Genomic DNA, 23,154 nt, shown 5'->3' with positions numbered 1-23,154 from the left:
GTATAAAATTTTTTATTTATTCTGCATTTATGCATTTTTTTTATTATTTATTTTTGTCAAAAAGCAAACAAACAGAACACATACATTTCTGTTTCCTTCTGATTTTTGATGTGAAACATGACCTGGACAAGTTCTTGACATGTTTTTTGAGATTCACTAGTATATATCCCACGATGCACTGCTGTGAGATCGTTCAGTTTTGGTTCATAAATGCAGTCCTTTCTCTAAACATGAATACTGACTGTGCTCAGTACCGTGAGGAAGATAAAGTTATACTGCTATGAAAAATCCCTCAGCCCTCTGAGTCCATGATGAAGGTTTCAAAGTCAGGGTCCAGGTCAGACACGAGGGCGTTGACGAAGTCCTCGATGGAGGGTCTTTTCTGCAACATGCCTGGACATGAAACAAGAGGGGCAAATTCCAGTTACACACACCCTCTCAAGCTTTAGCAGGAGGATTTTCCAGTTAATGACTTGTTTAGATATACACTTTGTATTAAATAATGTTAACTTCAAAGAAGCACTGTAAATCTAAGCAGCATCTAAAAGGCCAGAGGTTTTATCTTCCCAGTTTAAAATGACAATATGGTCTTCCACAGGTTGACAGATATCTACTGCTGCCCAGCTCAGTGAACACAGTGCAGCTCATATCCGTGTGTGTCGTCCTGCTAAACTGTGCACACTCGATTTACAATTCCTCTCTGCTGGCGCTTTGAAGTCTGCTCATTTCCCCTTGTATAGCTGCCAATGTAAATAGGCCCTCCTCCCTTCCCCCTCTTTCCTGCAACGGGTCACCTCTAAAACACACACACACACACGTTTACTTAGCTAACTGGGGACATTACATGGACTTCTATTGTTTTTATATACAGATAGTTATACACTTTTTAACCTTAACCCACTCCTACCCCTCACAGAAAACTTTCTGCATTTTTACAATTTAAAGAAAAAAAACTTTGTTTACTTTATTTTTATACCAGTTTTACAAATGAGGACATCCCCAAATTGAGGGTTTTGGCGATTTTGTCAGGTTTTGCTTACTTTTGGGCACAAATTTGTCCCCAAAATATGGTTAAGCAGGTACACACACACACACACACACACACACACACACACACACACACAGAGGAGGCCAAGTCAACACAGCTACAGACTGATTCTGTGCTAAATTATGAGATGAAAATCTGAAATCATCTGGTCACAATCACAATATGGCACAATATATATTTGATTAAATTATTTTTGCTCTGATTCATAATAATATATACACTGGATGTAGATTTGTACAGAGCCCTTGAAGGGACATGATAATGTGATTAAAAAAAATATTGCATTCCAACAAGAAGCTTTGCATTCTCTCGCAAAACATTTTCATCATCTTGCAAAAGTATTGCATTCCCTGAGCAACTTTTCATTCTTTTAGCAAAAGCATTGCCAAGAAACTTTGCATTATCTTGCAAAAGTATTGCATTACCCCAAGAAATTTTGCATTCTCACACAAAATACCCCACAAAAATATTAAGTTACCCCAAGAAACTTTGGATTCTCTTGCAAAAAATCATTGCATTCCTTTGAGAAAATGTTCACTTGCAAGACATTTTTATTCTTTTGCAAAAGTATTGAGAAACTTTGCATTCGCTCGCAAAAGTATTGTTCCCCCGAGAAACTTCCATGCTCTTGCATTTTTATTATTGCATTAAAACTATGAGCTCCTGAGCAACTTTGCATTCGCTCGCAAAAGTATTGCATTCTCCCAAGAATGTTTGCATTCGCTCGCAAAACACTTTCATTCTTTCACAAAAATAGTGTGTGCCCCTGAGAAACTTTACATTCTCTTGCAAAACATTTTAATTGTCTTGCAAAAGTATTGCGTTCCAAAGAAACCCTGCATTCACTCACAAATCATTTTCTCTCTCGCAAAACTATGGAAATTTTTTAGAGAAATTTTGCATTATCTTGCAAACACATTTTGTTCCCCCAAGAATCTTTGCATTACCTTGCAAAAGCACTGATATAAATACAGTTTTGCAAGCAAACACGGTTTCTTGCAGGAGAGCAAAATGTTTGCGAGACAATGCAAAAGCATCGAAATATATTTTTTCCTCCCATCTCACTTTTTTTTTTTCATCATCATGTCCCCTTTATAGGCTATGCAGATTTGGCTCTGGATTTGGTGGATTTTTAAACAAGCTGCCAAATTGCCGCCAGGTGGTTTCTGACCTACTTGACATGAGTTGGGCAAGAACAATAAGGCAAAGCTAGTATTAAAACCTGCCGCTTATATAATCACCTGTCTGTCTTTAACTGCTGCCATTATGTCGGTAAATGTAAGCATTACCACCTCCAGCTGTACACCTTACTGTATCAGGTTTTTTTTTTTTAAAGCTGAATGTTACAGCCACAGATGCTGTTCAGAGATCTGAAGAAGTAAACTGGACTATTGCTTTAATCTCGGAGTGGATCACACGAGGACTAGACGTCTCCAGCTTCAATAGCACTTTCTATAATGATGCCAATTTCCTGAGCTCACTCTAGAGAGCATTCAGACTACAACCCAATCCAGACTGACATTGTTTTCCTTTTCCAAAACCAAAAATATACAAAATAAATGAAGGCCATATCCAGTGAGAATAAAGATATTGCATAAATGTTCAGGATGAGATTTACATTTGTGATTTTTAAGAGTTGGGCTGCGTTGTTGTTTCCTTTCATCTCTGGAATGATCATTTAGAGCAATTAAAATGTGTTTGTGTGCCAAAACGATCTAATTAAGTTTTTAAATGTCATACAACTATTGTGCTTACTAGGGTCATGTAAATGGCTTAAACTGTAAATGCTTTGTGTATAGAGGAAAAAAAAAATTCACCAGCTTATTTATTGTAGCATGTGAATAAAATCCCTGCTTCAAAAAAAGAAAGAATAATCATGTACTGACTCCAAACTTTTGAACGATAGTGTATATTGTTAGAAAAGATTTCCGTTTTAAATAAATGCTCTTCTTTTTAACTTTTTATTCATCAAAGAATCCTGAAAACAGTATCACAGGTTACAAAAAAAAATAAAAATAAAAAAATAAATATTAGGCTGATATTATATTAGATTATTAGTATTATATTGAAGATCATGAGACACTGAAGACTCGAGTAATGATGCTGAAAATTCAGCTTTGCATCACAAAAAAAATGTTATTTTACATCATAATAATTTTTTTTATTATTTTTTTTTTTTTTTTTTTTTTATTTTTTAAATGTGTTATTATTGTGATTATGTTTTACTTTAAATTTATTTTTGAATTGTTCTGATCCCAAACTTTTGAACGGCAGTGTATTTATATTTCTATTTATTTAGGCCAGTTTTTAAATACACAATGTAAGTATTATAAAATAATATATATATTTTGAACGGCAGTGTATTTATATTTCTATTTATTTAGGCCAGTTCTTAAATATAAAATAAAATAAAAATATTACAAATATATATAATGTGTAATATTAAAAAAAGGTAATAATAAATCAATTATTAAAAAAGCTAAAATTTTAAGTAACAATTAAGGTGAAAATAAAAAGCTATATATGATCAAAGGCCTTATAACAAACAATCCCACTACTAAAGTTTAACCCTACCACTGAAGAATAATTCACCCTTTTTATGTGGGAACATGATTAAACGGCTGACAGGATCAAACATTTGCAAAGATGCATAGACCCACCATATTTATCAGTGCAGGTGTATTGTGTGTGTTTTATTATGAATCAAAGGGCCTTTCTAGTTCAAGAAGTCCTGAACAATCCAGCTGTGTGCTGCGTGAGGAGGCTCTCTGTGATTGGTCAGAAGAGCTCCTGACTGGGATTGGAGGATGATGAAACTAAGGACACATCAAAGAAAGACAGGCTCATCTCTCTTCACTGAATCCCTGTTTAAACGCGGCTCTTTGGCTCCTGTGCCGCGCACCACACCTTGAGCTTGAGCAGTTACGTGGGCACACAGACATGGTGGAACATGACTCAGGTAGCGCTGGTTTGGGTTTCATGTGAAACAGGACAGGATTATCAAGAGGTCAAACGAGGTCTTGACATAAAACACTATATGAAGTCTTATGCAACCGAATTGAGTTCAATGTTTCGTTATGTGTGCTGAAAACTCCACAGATTGAGGTCCAGTGGTCCTGGTCTCTATGAACACTGCTTCAACTCAGGTTGAGCAATGTTTAAAGACTAAGAAGATAATTACAGCCTCCCTCCCAGCAGATCAAGAGATTTTCTGGTTACTCCACGGCTTTGACGTGCACCCGCGCTTGGAACTATTTGAAACATGTCACGAGCTGAATGCACTAAGCTCATGATCTACCTGAAGGCTGAAATTACTTCATCACTGACTCTGTAATTAAAACTGGAGGTCTCAAATCTCTGTCCAAAAAAAGGAAAAATTCAAAGAAAGCTCAAGTTTCAGGATTATGCCACTGTGCATATGAATCATGAGGCTAGTTCTGCTCAACTATGAAAACTTTGGAAAAAAGATTGTTCATGTAGACACAATTATATATCTACATGAACCTTATTTATAATATAGTTTATATCACATAATTCTATTTTTTCTCAGAATTCTGAGTATGCATCTCGCAATTTTGACCTTGTAATTCTTATTACATTTTTTTTATGTATTTGCTCAAAAATACAGCAAAAAATAGTAATATTGTGAAATCATTTCACAATTTAATATGAAAGTTGAAAATGTTTTTTAATACATTTTCAGGAAAGTTTGATATGTTTTTTAGTGTATTTTGATGATTCTGATGTAGTTTAAAATGCTGTAAATAACTGTAGACTGAGATTTTGAACCTCACTATATTTCTTTACTATATAATATTTAATATATTAAATATAATAGTGGATGGTGTTTTTATTTTTTCAAATGTACTTTAAGTATATAAACCTCCTATTGATTTACACTAATAGAATGCTCAACATTCAAAACCAAGTAGCAGTGATGTCATCATAAAATTTGCATATTGATCATCTGCGGAGGCGGGGTTTTACCACACTATAACGTCATAAAGTGGCACATTCCACAACCATTTGTGGAAGTCATTTTGGCAGACTGGCTTCAATAGAAGCTGTTTTTAGACTAATGAGAAAGTTATGAGTTCTGAGACTTACAGGATGTTTTATAGTACAATGACTTCTTACATGTCAGAAGATCAAGGGAATTTAGATTTCTCAGTTCATGACCCCGTTAACAATTTATAGCTGCCATTACTACTGTATGTGTCAACGTGTTGCTTCTTGTGTGCAGCTGACTGAAAACAAGACACATACTAAGTAGCATGGCAACGATTAAGCTCCTCTCAGAGATTTATGCACAACCATAACATAAATATTAACTTAGCTAAAACATTTTTTTGCTGTCCTTCTACCACTGGTATTTTCAGGAAATGAAAATCTAACATTTGTGAGGTTATTTATAAGATCTGCTTTTCTTTGTGATACATTATTGATGTATATAAATGCAATTTTCTCCTATTAAGGAATGTTTGAAACTAAGGTGAACCTGACCCTCCTGTGATCCTCTGTCTAAAACTCATGCATGCAACCATGTGTGTGCTCCGGTGCTAAAACATATCCCAGCCCAGGTGCTCGAGTCAGCTATTGTTCTCTCAGTCTGTCCTTCGGCACTAAAATAGAGGTCCCTGGGAAAGCTGAGGGCCATGAAAGACGCCTCTGTGCCATGGCTGGAGAACACAGGGCTTCAGTCAGCATGGCCGTCAGTCCCTCACTTTCCTCTTTTTGCTATGCCATCTAACCCAGCCTGGACTTTTCAGCACCAGAGGTCTGGGATCCAGCCAGCGAGGAGCGAGGAGCCCGGCAGATAAAAACAGCTCAGGCTACAGGCCCTCTCTAGGGTGGCTCTTGTTCCACTGAGATTCGGCACAGAGGGGGGGGCACTGAGGAGAACCCCTCTGAACCGGAAACTTAACAGTGAAAAATACAAGTAGCTAAGGAATCAGAAAATAAGGAAGTGAACACACTAATGTAGAAATTTCAGTTGATACCATTATGCAATTTTTTTATTTTTTTATTATGGTCAATAACTGAATTATAATAGCAAATATTATAATTGTATCATTCTAAATGAAACTTAGAAATTTTTATTAAAAAGGTAAATTAAAAAAAGTTAAATAAAATAAAACACTATACCAGCTACTAAAGAAACAAGTGAAAAATGTGAAAAAGTAAATAACTAAACTATATTTGAACAACAAATAAAAACAATTTGAAAAGGTTTTTAAAGTTTACATTTGATAAATAAATCCTTTTTTTTAAACCAAATAATAAAAAATGTTTTTACAAAATAATAATTTTATATATATATATATATATATCCCAATAGTAATCTATTCTTATTTTCTATTATTACTGTAATATAAATAGCCTCTTGGCAATTCAAAACATTTTGACATTACTGGGGCACTTTTTTCTGTAATAACATGCACTGATGAATCATCAACACCAAGAACATGTACTAAGAAAGAAAACAAGGTCAGTCTGGACTCTTTATGATGACTCTTTACGGGACAAAAAAAAAATGGCAGTGACTGAACTGCCACTGTGCTCATTCTCTCAGGTGCAGACTTTTTTCTTACCTTCCACCATCAGCATGGGCTCCTTCCCTCCCCCATGAGCCAGCATCTCTCTGCGGTAACGCTCTCCGGTTTCCCTGCAACAACGTGAGCAGACAGAGGTTTACTTTACACTACCAGCATCGTTCCCACAATCCAAGCCCATAAACCCTTATGTTCCCTCTCTAACTGCCCGACATGTCCAAAACTGTCCAAACAAAGGGAAGTCCTAAAGAACAAAACCACAGCAGAGTAGTTAAGATATCCTGGTATTTAAAGACCCCAAGTAAATAAAATCAAGAGTTTTGTGGTTTTCAGTCTGTGCCTCTTAACTTTGTGGCCATCTTTAAGTTAGTACACTCTTAAAACTTTAAAAAAAAAATCCACTTGTAGCAGATATGGACATTTATAATGTACAGTTTATCTGTTCTGGGGAAAAAGAAACAAATATATCAAGTAATTTAATGCGGTATGGCATACAGATCTCATTCATTAGATGAATTTCATGGTTGTATGCACTATTAAAAATAAAGGTTCTTTACTGGCATCTATGAATTTAACATCCATAAAATATATTTTACAACTTTTATTTTTTTCTATACATATACATATATATTTTTTTTATAAAACGAATGTACTATAATTTAGGTTGATAATTTTTTGTATATAATATTTTGTATTTTTAGGGGACTTTATGGTACTAAATTATATTTGTAGAATAGTTATGATCCATTTTTTACCTGTTAACCACCTTTTGAGCATATATTTTGAGCATATTTTTGAATATAAACTGTTATAAAACTTGAATGCTTTTATTAAGTTTTCTCTCTTTGTAAAGAAGGCAACTGGCAGATTTTTGCTGAAGTGAAAAAGTGAAACAACTTAAAAAAAAAAAAAAAAAAAAAAAAAAAAAAGTTCAAAAAAATTTGTATTAATATGAAAATGGCCCACAATACTACTTTAAAATTTGGTAACACTTTACAATAAGGTTCCTTTAGTTAATGTTTTACTCTTAAACTGCAATAAAATCAAAGCCATAAATCTAAACAAGTTGTGTTTGATATCTCAAAAATTGAGCGTTCAGTAAGACTTTGTTTGGGTTCAGTTACGTTTCTACTACATGAACTTTGCTTTCCATTAATTTCCAATCTGGTCATTTTTGAACAGTAAAAGTGTGATTTTTATTCAGGACCATTTAACCTTTTCAAAGCATGTCCATGATTTTGTGTGTGTGTGTGAGTGTGTGTGTGTGTGTGTGTGTTCAGATAGCAAGTGCCAAAACCTTTACCAAGTTTCATACCATTGACTGAACAGCACCAGAGGGTTAAGAGTGTACAAACTTTAGGGAAAAACTGAGAAGAGAAAAAAAAAACAAAAGAGTTGTAGTGGCATTACAAGTAATGCATGTATCTTTGACAAACCTGTTGAGGGGGTCTTTATAGAAACACTGCTTCCACACCATGGAGGCCACCGCCCGTGACATCAGGTACGAGTAGTACTTCGCCCCATAGCCGACGAGATGACTGAACCTCAGCTGCCAGGCCTGCAGAGACAGGTGCAGGTGAACTAATCACAACCTGTTACATCTCTGCAAACCCTTGCCAAGTTACTTCCTAACCTGGAAACATACTGATGCTAACAACATTCAATATCTCAGCTGCAAATGTGACCCAACTAAATGGAAGAGTCAAGTTATTGCCACACAGAGCCTTCAGGACCATATTCATCACTAAATATTTACATTCCCAGAGCACAAATGGTGCAAAGTCTATTCCCATGGCTACTTTACTCTGAGCTAAATGAAAGAGACTGATCATGTTTTGAGTGGGTGCAAGTTGGGGAAGTATTTTGCTATTAAAACACATGCTAGACTTGTGTTGAAAGAGCTCTGTAGTTCAAACGCTTCGCTGGGGGATGGAGACGTGCTTAGACACCCGCTGTTACCATTATCCCTGCAGGAAATGAACCGAGCACACTACACTTGATATGACAGTAAATAGGGGCAACAAACCTGTTGGTATATGATAATATCGGTTTATAGCTACAGCTTATCTAAGTGGGTGTCTGGGTTCATAAAGTCAGCAAGTAAGATGGTCGGAGAGTACTGGTTTGTATATATACTGAATGAAGAAACAGTTAGAGGTGTGGTGGAGCCACTGAATGTTAAGTGGACCACATTCAAATCTCTTTCTGTTCTGTGGCTCTCTCATGCTGTCTTGACACGGCCCTGGTGCTCATGCAGGATACACATGCCTGAATTTGACAAAATTGAAGGTGATCTAAATCCCCATCGCCTAAAATCATGTGACTCTCTACTGTATCTGACAAATAAAATAAAAAGTCCATATAAACATTTACATTTTCATATCAATGTTATTTTAATACAAAACAAACCACAACCCTCCCCCAAAACAAAACACAACAAACAACTGACATCCAAGTGAAAAAATAAACATTACAAATAAGAAACAAACAAATGAACAAAAGAAACAAAGAAAAAAACAAACCAAGAAACAAAAAAAAAAACAAGAAACAAACCTGACTCCAATTCTTGTTAGAACACACTACACATGCTTGTTCTGTGCATTTTTTTTTATCACTTTTTGTGTCAAATCATATATATTTAGTCAATCACAGGTGTGCTGTCACTTTAATTGAGCGTGAGCAGCGCAGCAAAAATAGACTCCGCACCAAAACCATAATTTCAGCGCTGCTCATGAGATGCTCCTGCTCCCGGTGTGAATGCACTCATTTGTTAAAGGGGTCATATGATGCGATTTCAAGTGTTCCTTTCTCTTTGGAGTGTTACAAGCTGTTCGTGAATAGATAAGATCCCTAAAGTTGCAAAGACTTAAGTCTCAAATCATATCCAAAGAGATATTCTTTATAAAAGTTAAGACTCATCCACGCCCTCCTAAAATGCCTAATTCTAACAACCCCCCCCACATGTCTACATCACGATGTGGGAAGATTTGCATAAAGCCGCCCAAATGTTCACGCACAGAAAGAAGGCGTAACTTTGATTCTCGCTGTTGCCGCTACCGCCATGTTGTGAAGACGCTGTTTCATTGTGAAAGCGAAAATAAAACAGGACACAACTAGAAATCAGTGGTTAAGTTGTATTTACAACACTGTTCCAGAACAGTTCAACCCAAATTCAGATGTGTGCAGCTCATTTTATGTTGTTATGTTTCCTGATCCCGGGAGAGGAGTGTTTAATGATGGCTGTTAGGGATGACTTGTTTGAGGGCTGTTCAATTCAAACGCCACTGAAATTCAAACGCAAGTTCTGAGCAGTGTAGAGCAGCGGTTCTCAATTCCAGTCCTTGCTCCCCCTGCTCTGCACATTTTGTATCTTTCTCTTATTGCTTCAGATGTTTGTTCTATTCGAACGTAAGTGCCCTGCGAAGTGGACATCACAGGATATTCAGGATTTACAGGACAGGATTTTTGTCTTGTCTCGCCGGTGTTCTGACCAGGACACGCATTGTATTGTAGTGCCGGGACACGATTTGTCTTGTAGTGCCGGGACACGACGGCAACCAATCACAAAGCACTGGATAGCTGACCAATCAGAGCACACCTCGCTTTTTAGACCGATGTACTGTTGTAAATATGTACTGTTGTAGTAAGTACATTATAAATGCATTGCTATCATGCTACAGGATATTAAGGACTCCACAAAGACATCTGGCTCTAATGATTACTAAGGGACATGCTGCACAGTCTGTTCTGACGCAGAATGTGTGTGTTAAGTGTTCCTCTGAAAGTTGTTGAAGAGAGCCAGGGTTGTGTAAACAGCACTATGAGAGACACATTATGGTTGGAGAAGGTGAGACTGCTGTATAATACAGAGTTAAGCCCCAGAGTCTCAGTGAGACATATCCCATATGGCCCCTAATGACTTCAGTAAGCTCAAATGCAGTAATGAAACATCTGAAAGCTAAACATTAGCAAAGCAGAACAGCTACTTGACTATCAACACCCGCCTAAAATCTGTATTCCATTATGGAAATATTTTCACTGCAGATGGGTCGTGTCAGGCTGCTGGCCATCGGATAATTTCAAATGTACATTTATAAGAATCTCACATTCACAGAACTTTAGATAAGGGCCTTGAACTAACAAAAAGGACCAAAACTAACATGGTATTACCATGCTTTTTGGACTTGCTCTTTGCATCCCGTGATATATCTCAGCAGCCAGAGGAATGTAACTCTGTGTGTGAATGTTCCCAAATATTAGCAACAGGACAAGAACTTCCATCTGGTCCATGTTTCTAACAGCTGACATTATCTTCCAGAACACTATTAATGCCCTAGTATCAGTTGAATCAATGTCAACAAAAGTCAAACAACTGTAAATACAGCTCTCTCTGTGAATCATAATCCGTCATTGGCCGCAATCTTTTATTAGTGCTCTGGCATCACTATTATTACTCATATTAGCATGAAACTGCCATTTGTGGAAAGACATAAAATGATATCTCAGTTTGCTTGGCTTGTTGTAGAGGATCATCCAGGTAACAACACAGTATTAAGAATCAAACCCAAGTTTGAACGGGGTCATTTTTCACTAAATTCAACTATTATTTTCTCTTGTGGACTATATGTAAACGTCTTTTATGTGAAATATCTTATTCAGGTCAGTACTAAAAAAAAATAACATGCATTTTGTATCATTCCTTTAAATAATGAACATTTTGCAGATACTGTAAAAAGTGTATATAAAATTTTGATAAAAAAAAAAGTCCTGGGAAAAAACCACAAAACAACAACGTATCATTATTTTGTCAGCATTAATAAAAATAAGAAATTATTTCTTGAACACCAAATTAACATATTAGATTGATTTCTAAAGGATCATGTGATACTGGAATAATGGTGCTGAAAATTCAGCTTTTCATCATAGGAATAAATTACATTTCAAAATATATTAAAATAGAAGACAGTTATTTTTAAACTGCAAAATGATTTCACGATATTAGGTTTTACAGTTTTTTTTTTTTTTTTATCAAACAAATGCAAACTTGGTAAGCACAAGAGACATATTATAAAAACGTAATAAAAAAATTACTGAACCCAAACTTTTTAAAGTTATTGTACATTGGAAGGATGGATCAATAAAATGTTCCCGTGTGTCATGAAAAAACTGTCTGTAAAAAATCTGATTTTACATCTTTAGTGCAACAAAATGATGCATCAAAAGAGCTGTCATTCTTCAACAGAGTTGCACGCGGAGCGTTTTACAGTCATATGTGGATTGTGGAAAGCTTTCAGTTATTCTTTAGTAGTCACTAAAACATGCATCCTACAGGAACGAAAGATACACACACACATACTATTAGCTGCGTTCCCGTGAGAGGCTGTAATAACGGATAAAAAGGGGGAAGCTGGGTGATTTAGAGGTTGGTAAAGACATTATGGCTGAAGCAATTAAAGGGAGAAGGGAATATTTAGAGTTGGGGGAGGCCTGATTCCCAGTGGCTCCACATAATTACAGGCCAGGATGAACGGTTTATGAAGGCCATTCTGAAATGAAATGTGTTTTAGATCGCTCCAGCTCTCAGGCGGCCTACTCGACAGCTGCTGAAGAGCTGAGAAAAGCATTTCGAACTATGTTCTCCCTTCCAAAAAGACTCTGAAAGAAGAGTTTCAAATATTTCCCCCAGGGAGTACTTCTTCAAATTATATCTCTGCTTTGTTATCGCAGAAAAGGCCTCCGAAAAGTACGGTGGCCGAGAATTGCAAAACAGATTACAATTCTGAAAACAAAATAACAAATTACAAACACAAATGCAATTCTAAAAAACAAAATAATTCAGAAAACATTATAAGTCAGCAAACACAATGACAAATTCGAAAACAATACAAGTCAGAAAACACAACGACAAATCAGACAAACCGGAAGAGGTAGGTATAGTTTGACACAGCGCCATTGGTTTGGGATTACTCACCGCTGACTGGATGAGACATCTGTCATTCAACGTATACAGAAAGTACAAGCTGAAGAACATCAGAGTCTTGGTAGAAAGTTCGAAGATGGTCTTAAAGTAGCTCAGTTTAAATGTATTGTATGAATTGTGCTTACTATGGAATAAAACACACAGAGTGTCTATTTACACTTTGTGCAAATAACCTTCCTCATCTCCAGAGGCTCAGATGGTTAAGCATGTGCACTTGGCTTTTTGACCCGATTGACCCGGGTTCGATTCCACCTTTTGACAAACTTTTTTTTCCTCCCTTTTTCAAATCTCGGATCAGATCATAAAGGCATTTATTTTCAATAAAAATTAAGGAAACAATCAAAAAGGTGAAAATAAAGTATAGGGTAGGGTTAGGGTAGGTGTAGGGAGAGCTTTATTGTACCAATAAGGTGGCATCCATTTAATATTTTGAATTAAAATTATAATTTACACTCGTTATTATCGCATACGGTTTCATAATGTACTACAATACTGAAGTGCCAATAATTGCCACTATTTGCAAGAAGTAGTATACATATCAGAAAACTTTGCTATTTTAACATAGCGTAAATAGGTATTTGCAATTAGTGTAAATAGCATATTGCTAAAAATACTGCTATTTTCACTCCATGTAAATTGAATCGATTGCTAATATGAGATTTGAAAAGGGAGAAAAAAAAGTTCGACAAAAGGCGGGATCGAACCTGAGTCGATCGCATCAAAAAGCCCAGGGGCACACGCTTAACCATCTGTGCCACTGGAGCGTATGATTCACGGCTGCTATTAAAGTGTTGACTAGCTCGATCACATGTTACAAAGCAGAACTACTGCCAATAAGGAAGGTTATTTGCACAAAGTGTAAATGACACTCCGTATGTTTTATTCCATAGTAAGCGTAATTCATACAATACATTTAAACTGAGCTACTTTAAGACCATCTCCGAACTTTCTACCACGGCTGTTCTTAAGCTGGTTCTTTCTATATGTTGATTGACAGATGTCTCATCCAGCCAGCGGTGAGTAATCCCAGACCAATGGTGCGGTCTCAAACTATACTTACCTCTTCCAGTTTGTCTGATTTGTCGTTGTGTTTTCGGACTTATTTTGTTTTCGAATTTGTCATTGTTTTCTGACTTGTTATAATGTTTTCTGAATTGTTGTTGTGTTTTCTGACTTGTTATTTTATTTTTTAGATTTGCATTTGCAATTTGTTTTTTTCAGAATTGTAATCTGTTTTGCAATTGTCGGCCACCGTAGAAAAGGGCTGGAGAGCAGAGAAGAGCATTTTAATCCTTTAACCGTGCAGTGTCTGTGAAAGATGTAGAAAACCACACAGCAGAAAAGGTGTCCAAAACTAAACTATCTTGGTGTGTTGATGTGTTTTTGTACTTTAGTAGCGGAAGTATAAGATGTTATTAAGGATTAGTCAAGGAACGACTCCCAAACATTCATTAACTTCAATAACGGCAATGGATCACTTCATTTCAACAGACCACCTACATACAGTATGGGGAGATGTGCTTTTTGTGAAAAACTGATTTCTAGGAAGCATTTAGTAACTAACAAATAATTCAAAGGTATCATTAAGACCATATATAATGTCTAAGCAAAGATTTTCTATACTGATTTTAAAAATTCAAAGAATTGGCAGAAAAAAAAAAAAAAAACATTATTTGATTTAAATGAAACACACGTACTGTATTGGTGACATATGGCAGGCCATAATACTTCTTCTGCATGTCTATCATGATATCTGTAGTTGATCGATTTTGTGGTTTTCCATGATAAACTTGATCCATGATTGCATAGAAAACCTGAAGAGAACCATTTACATATTAGATAACAAACCATTTATGAATATGTTAAATTATATATTGTTCAATATGAGCTTTTTTATTTTGGGAAGCAGATAACATTAGAGCATATATTTTCCAAATCGATTCTTTCTAACATTGTCTATAAACGTTAGGTTTTAAAAATACAGAATTATTACCTTAATGGCTTAAAATTCATTAAATTAATTCATTTAAATGTTTTCATGCCTGATTTTACAATCAATACTGGAGCTTTACTGTGAAAAATAATAATAATAATAACAACATTGGTCATCACATCAGTTATGGGCCATAGTTAAAAAGTAATTATCAATACCAGCTAATACTTTTAAAACAGTGCATACTTACAGTATGGCCCTGCAAATTAATTTTAAAAAGAATAATTCTCTCTCGTATGAAACTTATGGTAATATATGTTATTATACTCCATAATTGTGATGTGGTCATGTTAGAATTTTTTCTCAGTTTTGAATGAGAACATATGGTACCTGAAGTTGAGTGTCAGCTGCACCACAGACCTTCTTGGACTCACAAAGACGGGCCACCATGCTTTGCGGCAAAGGCTGTGAAAAATTATATAGAATCAAACTATAAATATAGATCAAATTTAAATTTATATGAACTGTTCACCCAAAAATGAACACAGAGTTTCTTCAAAAGACTTGGGGATAAAATGTATGAATCATATTCATACATTCTGAAACTTTGAAGCATCAGTCCCAATTTGTTGTAGTTGAAAAAAGTGACTTGCACTGAATTCAAAATGAGTTTTGAAATAATGCTCATACTGATCACGACCAACATGAACACTGCAGAGCAGCGTAGAGTGTACCTGTCCAGTCTGATAGTGGCGAGCAAACTGACTGATCACACGATAGTCTGTGGCAAAATATTCCATTAGAATAGAAGGTACCTCTGCAAAATCAGTGACACACCGTGTTCCTAAAGAGAGAAACAAGATCACTGTGAGTATGCTGCTACAGGTACATTTCAAAGCTGAAGACCACAAATCTGAACAAAATTAGCTTATTTTTGTAGTTATCACATCATACCTGTCACATGTTGGTAGCGGGTGCGTCCCAGCATGGAGTGCATGGCATGGCCCATCTCATGGAAGAGGTTTTCCATCATGCCCGGGCTGAGCAATGTGGGAGCAGACCGTGTGGGGTGAGGCAGGTTCAGCATCAGGACAACTATCGGCAGCTGATACTGCCCATCTTCTAGCTGCCTTCCGCCACGAATAGTGAAGTGGCAGTCCTGAGTGGCACACAAAAGAAACTGGGTTGATCAAAACTGATTGACTGCAATTAAAAAATGTCATTCCTAAATAAATGTGTTTTACTACTGAATGAATCAGCTGTTTTTGAACAAATCGCTTGAGTGAATTATTCAATGACTGTCACATAATGACTATTTGTTACATATACATACACATACATATTTTTTTCTTTAATTAATCGATGTTTTTGAACAAATTAAGTAAATGATTCAATGACTCACTCACAAAGATACTTGTTAATACTTTCTGTAATCTTTCCATAATGAATCAGTAGGTACGTTTACATGGACACTTTTCGCTTTCATCGGAATGAATTCATTCTGATTGATGAATCCGAAAGAAGGGTTTACATGAACGCCATATAAAGTGATCGGGTTGATATGCGTGTTTATATGTCACAAGCTTCTGATCGGATTTCATCTTTTGACATACGCACACTGCATGAATATACAGAGTTTCCCTGGTGTTGTCACACACGGTTTTAAAAAGCACACTTGGTATTTATCTACTTCGGGTCATAATTAGGTGACCACCAGCACAGTGCTGCTTACTTTAGAAAGCAGTAAAAGTGCCCTTTCCCGCGCCCAAAACAAGTTGTCTGTTGGTAAAACAAAATAAAGTCTTAAACAAGGACTGGTGGGACGTTGTCATGCTCCACTTCACAGATGCTGAGTGAAAGGGGAGTTTTATAATGACGGGACACTCATTTATGAAAATTTTTTCACCAGGAAGTACAGCTCGTTACGTGCGCCATACGTCATTATGCTATTTCTACGTTACTGTGCATATTTCTACGTCACTGCACATGCACATTTCTACGTCAAGTGTTAACATGTCCTCTCACTCGGATAACAAAAGGAATAAACCACTCCTTACAATTCGATCTAAATTTTAGTTAGATCTGGTTAATTCAATCCAATTGACGTGGTTACATGTGACTTTTTATTCTGATTGTGATTCTAGTCCTACGATCGGATTAGTAGGGTCCCTGTAAATGCAGCTAGTGTTTTTAAATAAACTGAGTGAATTATTCAATTTCTTCCTCATAAAGACCGTAATTATTTCTTTCCTTAGTGAATCAATGTTTTTGAATGAATTGATTGAGTAAATGATTCAATGACTCACACATATAAATAGTAACTTGTTACTTTTCTTAACGAATCAGTGAATTTCTTGCTTGAGTGAATGATTCAATGACTTACCCATTAAGTAATTCCCCAAATGAATCAATGTTTTGAGTGAATGATTCAGTGTCTCATAAAAATAGTAACTTGTCTCATTCCTTAATAAATGAATGTTTTTGAATGAATTGGTTGAGTCAATGACTGTATAATGTTGTGTAACAAATACTCATTTGAGATGGACAAACCAATGGGACTAGAAGTAGATGGGCTATCGGAGTCCTTGTTTACCTGGTGAGGTTTGTCTGGTCTGTAGAAGAAGTCACAGTAGATGTATCCCAGCAGTCCTTCTGTTTCATGCACCACAGCCTGAAGGAACAATGCAAATTGGCAGGTGACATTAGTAATGAAGTTGGCTTGACCCGAAGATGAGCTCTTATTTAAGCCCACTGGGTTTGATATTCAAGCACAAGTGTGATCTCACCAGCTTGCGCACATCTTCGCTCCAAACCTCCCCCACACTGGGCTGCTCAGCCAGCAGTGATACACCATACAGCTGTGTGAAAAGACCATTCAGACCTTCCATACACGCTCCCAGCGAGAAGTACGGACTGTACAGGCTTGGCTCTATGTTGAATCTGCAGAGATAAAACACAACATGCCAACATGCCATATTATTAAAGCCTTACCGTCAATGCACAAATTTTACATAATACAAGAGAGAAATGACAAGAATGCGAAAATAGATGTAGAAATCATGTAGCACAAAACTTTAAATAATTAAACGTTTAAAGTTCTGTATTTGAGTGCATATTAAATTATCATTTAATCCTATGATGCCAAAGCTGAACTTTTTTTAGCAGCTATTACTCCAGCCTTCAGGGTAACATAATCCTGCTTGATATTTTTATGGAAACCTTGATACATTTTCTTTAGGGCTCTTTGATTAATAGAATGTTCAGAAGAACAGCATTTTATTTGAATCAGAAAACATTTGTAACATCGCACGTCTTTACTATCACTTTTTTGTTATGATTCATTTTATTCTTACCTTTCTGCACGTATCACACCACTGAAATACGGATGGTCCCATGGCATTAGCTCCTACAGAGGAAGATTTAATCCTGGTTTAATTCTTCTGTAGAGCAATGGACTATCTCTCACTTAAACTTGCAGGTTATTAGTAAGTTTGCAAAATTGTCCATTTCTAACATTCCTTAGCTGAAATCAGTTGATATGTGACCCTGGACCACAATACCAGTCTTAAGTCGCTGGGGTATATTTGTAGCAATAGCCAAAAAATTTTTCTATTTTTCTTTTATGCCAAAAATCATTAGGATATTAAGTAAAGATCTTGTTCTATGAAGTATTTTGTAAATTTCCTACTGTAAATATATCAAAACTTAATTTTTGATTAGTAATATACATTGCTAAGAATTCATTTGGACAACTTCAAAGGCGATTTTCTCAGTATTTAGATTTTTTTGCACCTTCAGATTCCAGATATTCAAATAGTTGTATCTCGGCCAAATATTGCCCGATCCTAATAAACCACACATCAATGGAAAGCTTATATACATCAAGCTTTCAGATGATGTATAAAACTCAATTTAGAAAAACTGACACTTAAGACTGGTTTTGTGGTCCAGGGTCACATATGAAAATCCAAATATCGCAGATACTGTAAATGAGCAGTGCTTACAGGATTTCTGGGGTTGAGTTTTGTCTTCATTTCCCTCATCATTTCAAAATCCTTTTCCGTCCTAAAGTTGACAGAAATTTCAGTTCACATATTATATAACATATATAAACATTGCAATTTATATTATTAAAATATGTACACTATACACAAGTTATATATGCATGTTTTTTTTAAATACATATAATTATGAATCCAAGCCACCAATACAATACAGTGTTTACACTTTATTATTGCCACAATGTTATGCTTAAATAACGTAGTTGACAGTGACACCTAGTGGCATCTGTTAGAATAAAATAAAATAAAATGTTACACTTCCTTAAAAAACATTATAACTTTTGCACATAATATATTCATTATTATGTACAAGCAGCTTAAAGCAACTGAAAAACTACTGAAGAGGGAAAACTCAACCTGTCTGAAAGCTTGTCTGTGATCTGCTGTAAAAAACTCATAACTGCCTCTGTGGAAAAACAGACCTATAATATAATATGATATACAATATGATATAATAATAAAACATTATGTATACAATATTAAATAATTGTTTTTCTTGCTGTTTGTAGAGAAACAACACATTTCAAGTTTAAAGGTAGAAAATGAAAATGAGTAAACTTGAAAAAGACAAAACAGAGACTATTTCAGAAGAATAAAGTCTACCTGGGCTTTTGGCCATGGTTCCTTTTAATGCTCTATGTGCATACGATTCATAACCAACCAAGCGAGCCAGTTTATCTCTACAGGACAGCAGTTCCTCAAGTATGTGCATCACATTTTCATTTGGGTAGAGGAAAACTTTATACGCAACTTCCCTGACCTGAAAAATATGTGCAGGGCCCAAAAACACTAGTTACTCCACAACAAAACAACCCAAACCTAATTTCAAGCAATCTTTATGCAACTTAATTTCAAAAGCTTCTTCTAATTAAGGAAAGTGATCTACCAGATCATCAGGCGCATCTGCATTCAGGCCTCCGATCTGAATGTAATTCCCGTCTTTAGTGAAGTGCTGGTGAATGTGTTCAGGAAGAGCTCTCTTCTCTATTCTGTTGGGCATGTGGCAGCTCATCAGAAACTGATTGCTCAGATCCAACAGCTTCACATTCAAGTTCACAGCCTCTTTCCTCTGTGAAAAAGAAATGTAATCTGTGAGATGCATAGCTGTGTCTTACACTGAGATCACTCGAAATGCATCATTAAAACAACAGTTCAGACCTTTTTTTTATCCAGATGGATTCCACTTATCTCGAAGTCAAACAGAAATAGTTCAGCCACTCTTCTGCATGAATAAAACATTATAGTGTGTTAATATTAAGACATTCTTTTATTACAAAGAAAAAAATAAAATAAGAATAACTTTTAAGCTTCATATACTATGCCTGTGGTTAGACCTTATATAAACGCAATAACAAAGACATAAATGGCATGGAATTGCATAATGACTGTTCCTGTAGCACAACATATGCATCATTATCATGGGTAATTTTCTGTGAATATGCAAGACTTCGCTTCATTAACCACTGTAGAGAAATAAAGAGAAGAATAACAAAGTGCAGTAAACAACAAAATTGTTTGTGCTTCAAACCAGTGTGTTTATAAATAAGACAATACATTAAAATAATATAGTAAGAAACACCAGTTTGCAATATCAAGCAGCAAAATGTGCTGTTTTGTTCAGCGAAAAGTGTGGAAGCTGAACAGTAGCGCGCTTAGGCTACTGCAGCACAAAATAAAAATACTTAAAATACTTTATCATTTTTGGTCATACAGAGTAATGCATCTTTCGTATTAGTAAAGATTCTACATTTACTTGTGTGCACTCAGAATAACAACGAAACGTTGCGCTTTTATAAAATAATGAAAGCAAACAGGATGCGCTTTCTGTCGTCTCAGACTCTGTGAACTTGAGCTCCTCTCTTCGAAACTCCACGGATGCTTGCCTTATTACAGACATGAAAAATATATCTATAGAGAGTGAAACTTTTAAATGAACCAATTCAATTAGAAAACAAATATTCTCAGATTAAGTAATCCATATGAAACATGCATACAAGCGCATACTGCAGCGATGACGAGTCAGTGTCGCCGACTTTATCTCTTAAACTGAAAACAGAAAGCACTAGTGTAACAATAAATTATTAAAACGTTAATGCAGTGTACTTGCTGTTTTTCCCTATCACATTCATAATTATTATATTTGCCGGTGCGCTGTGGCAAGCCTTTTTTGCGTGCACTTGAGCGCTTATTAGGCTATGTAGGCAATTAAAGCCTCATTATTATGATTTATATGGTTTATAAAAGTGCGACTAATAGTCGACCAATGCTTAAAATGAACGACTAGGCGAGGGCAGCCCTAATGCATATTGACTAATTGTTTACGAGAAGCATACATATAAGAGGCTGACAATTAGCTGAATATATAGCTTACTTGTTTAATAAGTGACACTTAACATGCATTTTAAAATCTTAATTTTGGCAATTAACATTTTTTTTTTTTTTTTTTTTTTTTTTTTATTTGAATATGGTAACATAAAATTCCTTAGTAAAAGTTTGTCTCAGCAGCTTTGTGAATAGGTTTTAAGAGAAAACTTAAAGGTTTTTTAGCTAAAAACTTTTACTGCTATTTAGGAGAACTCTTAGTGGTAAGATAAATGTTTTGTGAATACAGGCCCTGATTTATACCTTGTTTCTGGGTCCAGTTTGGAAAAGATCTCTTTGTTATCCAGCAGGTCCTTTAAGCTCTTACACAAATCAACATTGGTATTGAGCCTGTAAGAGAGATTAAAAACTTAAAGATCTCAGGAAAAAATAAAAATAAAAAATTAAGATGAGTGGATATAAATTCAATGCCCACCTCTCCACCATAGTGCCAATGTTTATACAAGTCCTTTCTGCAGCCTCCCGGTATGACGGGTCCGGATGTGCCACTTTAATAAAGTCTGCCTACAAAAAAAGAAATGATAAACATTTTTTAAACATTATATATAAAAATGAAAACATATAGGATATTTATGTATTTTGATATATACATTATTCATAAGTCTCTTATGCTCATCAATGCTTGATTTATTGATCAAAATACTGCAAGACAATAATATTGTGAAATAGTATCACAGTTTATAATAACTCTTTACTATTTGACTATTTCAAAATGTAATTTAGTCAGTCTTCGCTGTCACATGATCATTCAGAAATCATTCTAATTTGATTATTTAGTGATCAAGAAACATTTCTAATTATTATCATCAATGTTGAAATGTAATATGCAAATGTTTTTATATATTAATTATTGTTTTTATTCAGCAAGGATGCATTTAATGCCATTTATAATGTTACAGATGAATTCTATTTCTAATAAATGCTTTTCATTTTCAACATGAATATTCATCAAAGAATGTTGAAAAAAACGTATCACAGTTTCCACAAAAATATTAAGCAGCTCAACTTTAATTTAACTCATCTTAGCCATCACAGGAATAAATATCTCAAAATATATTCAAATAGAAAACAGCTACTTTAAACTGTAATAATAATAATTCACAATATTAACGATTTCATTGTATTTTCTGATCCAAAAATGCAGCTTTGGTGAGAATAAGAGACTTACAAATAAATAATAATAATAATAATAATTTTTCTATATCATACAGTATATAGATCCATCTATCTATCCATGTATCTATCCGTCCGTCCGTCCAACCATCTATCTATCTATCTATCTATCTATCTATTTTTTTATGTATATTTATATCTATCTATCTATCCATCCATTCATCTAATATTTTCCATCCCATCATCTATCCATCCATCTATCCATCATCTATCCATCCATCCATCCATCCATCTGTCTATCTATCTGTCTATCCATCCATCTATCCATCTATCCATCCATCTATCCATCATCTATCCATCCATCCATCTGTCTATCTATCTGTCTATCCGTCTATCTATCTATCTGTCTATCTATCTATCTATCCATCTATATATATACACGTGCACCACATATTCTTCAATTTGTCACAGCTTTGAATCTGAAATGAGTAGAGCAGTCTTCTAAAGCTCTTGTTTTTCATCCCCTACTATAAATAAATATATAAACAAAAGTAAATCAAAGATGTTTACCATGTCTGCCACTCTGCACAGGCTGTCTGACAGTTTGTCAAATATCTCCACGGTCTGGACTCCTGGAGGGCAGCGGCAGGCTTCCTCCACCAGCTGCTGAGTCTCCTGCAGGGCTCTGTCCTGGACCACCTCAAAGCCCTCCACGCAGCTGAGCTCTGGGACTCCAAACAAGCCCTGACAAAACAACACCGTTTGTATTTCACTCTAATAAAGGACAATGATCAGTCATTACGAATAGACAGATCCAGACAGGTACGAACCACATTTTGGTGGAAGATGTCTAGTCTCCTGTGGACTCTGGCATTGAAAGCAGCTCCCACAGGTGACCAGGTGGTGAGTGTCCTCCAGGCGCGCGCTGCTGTCCCGTGCCTGAACAAACACACCAGCGGTCTGTACACGGACATCACTGCTGACAGCAAACAACTGCGCTCAACTCAACATTCACAGTCAACAAAACCGACTACTAAACCACTTAGACCAAACCACTGTAACAAACGGAGAGGACTGCAGCAGAA

At 35.6% G+C, this 23,154-nt stretch overlaps 1 protein-coding gene across 1 annotated transcript; it reads right to left on the bottom strand.

Annotated features, from left to right (window-relative positions):
• Positions 1 to 30: 30 nt before the first annotated feature.
• Positions 31 to 23,154, bottom strand: mipepa (mitochondrial intermediate peptidase a). The gene is made up of 19 exons (XM_042770928.1): positions 22,900 to 23,154; positions 22,640 to 22,813; positions 21,372 to 21,460; positions 21,200 to 21,286; positions 19,733 to 19,796; positions 19,461 to 19,643; positions 19,178 to 19,334; positions 18,932 to 18,980; positions 18,518 to 18,578; positions 17,867 to 17,919; positions 17,300 to 17,453; positions 17,107 to 17,184; positions 15,468 to 15,672; positions 15,248 to 15,357; positions 14,904 to 14,978; positions 14,278 to 14,394; positions 8,037 to 8,158; positions 6,640 to 6,713; positions 31 to 393 (listed from the first exon to the last, which is right to left on the bottom strand). The coding sequence occupies exons 1-19, from the start codon at positions 23,041 to 23,043 to the stop codon at positions 293 to 295; spliced, it is 2,097 nt and encodes a 698-aa protein (XP_042626862.1). The 5' UTR covers positions 23,044 to 23,154; the 3' UTR covers positions 31 to 292.

This window comes from Cyprinus carpio, chromosome A15 (assembly GCF_018340385.1).
Source record: "Cyprinus carpio isolate SPL01 chromosome A15, ASM1834038v1, whole genome shotgun sequence".
Classification (NCBI taxonomy): Eukaryota; Metazoa; Chordata; class Actinopteri; order Cypriniformes; family Cyprinidae; genus Cyprinus; species Cyprinus carpio.
This window is presented reverse-complemented; position numbering and strand designations above follow the sequence as displayed.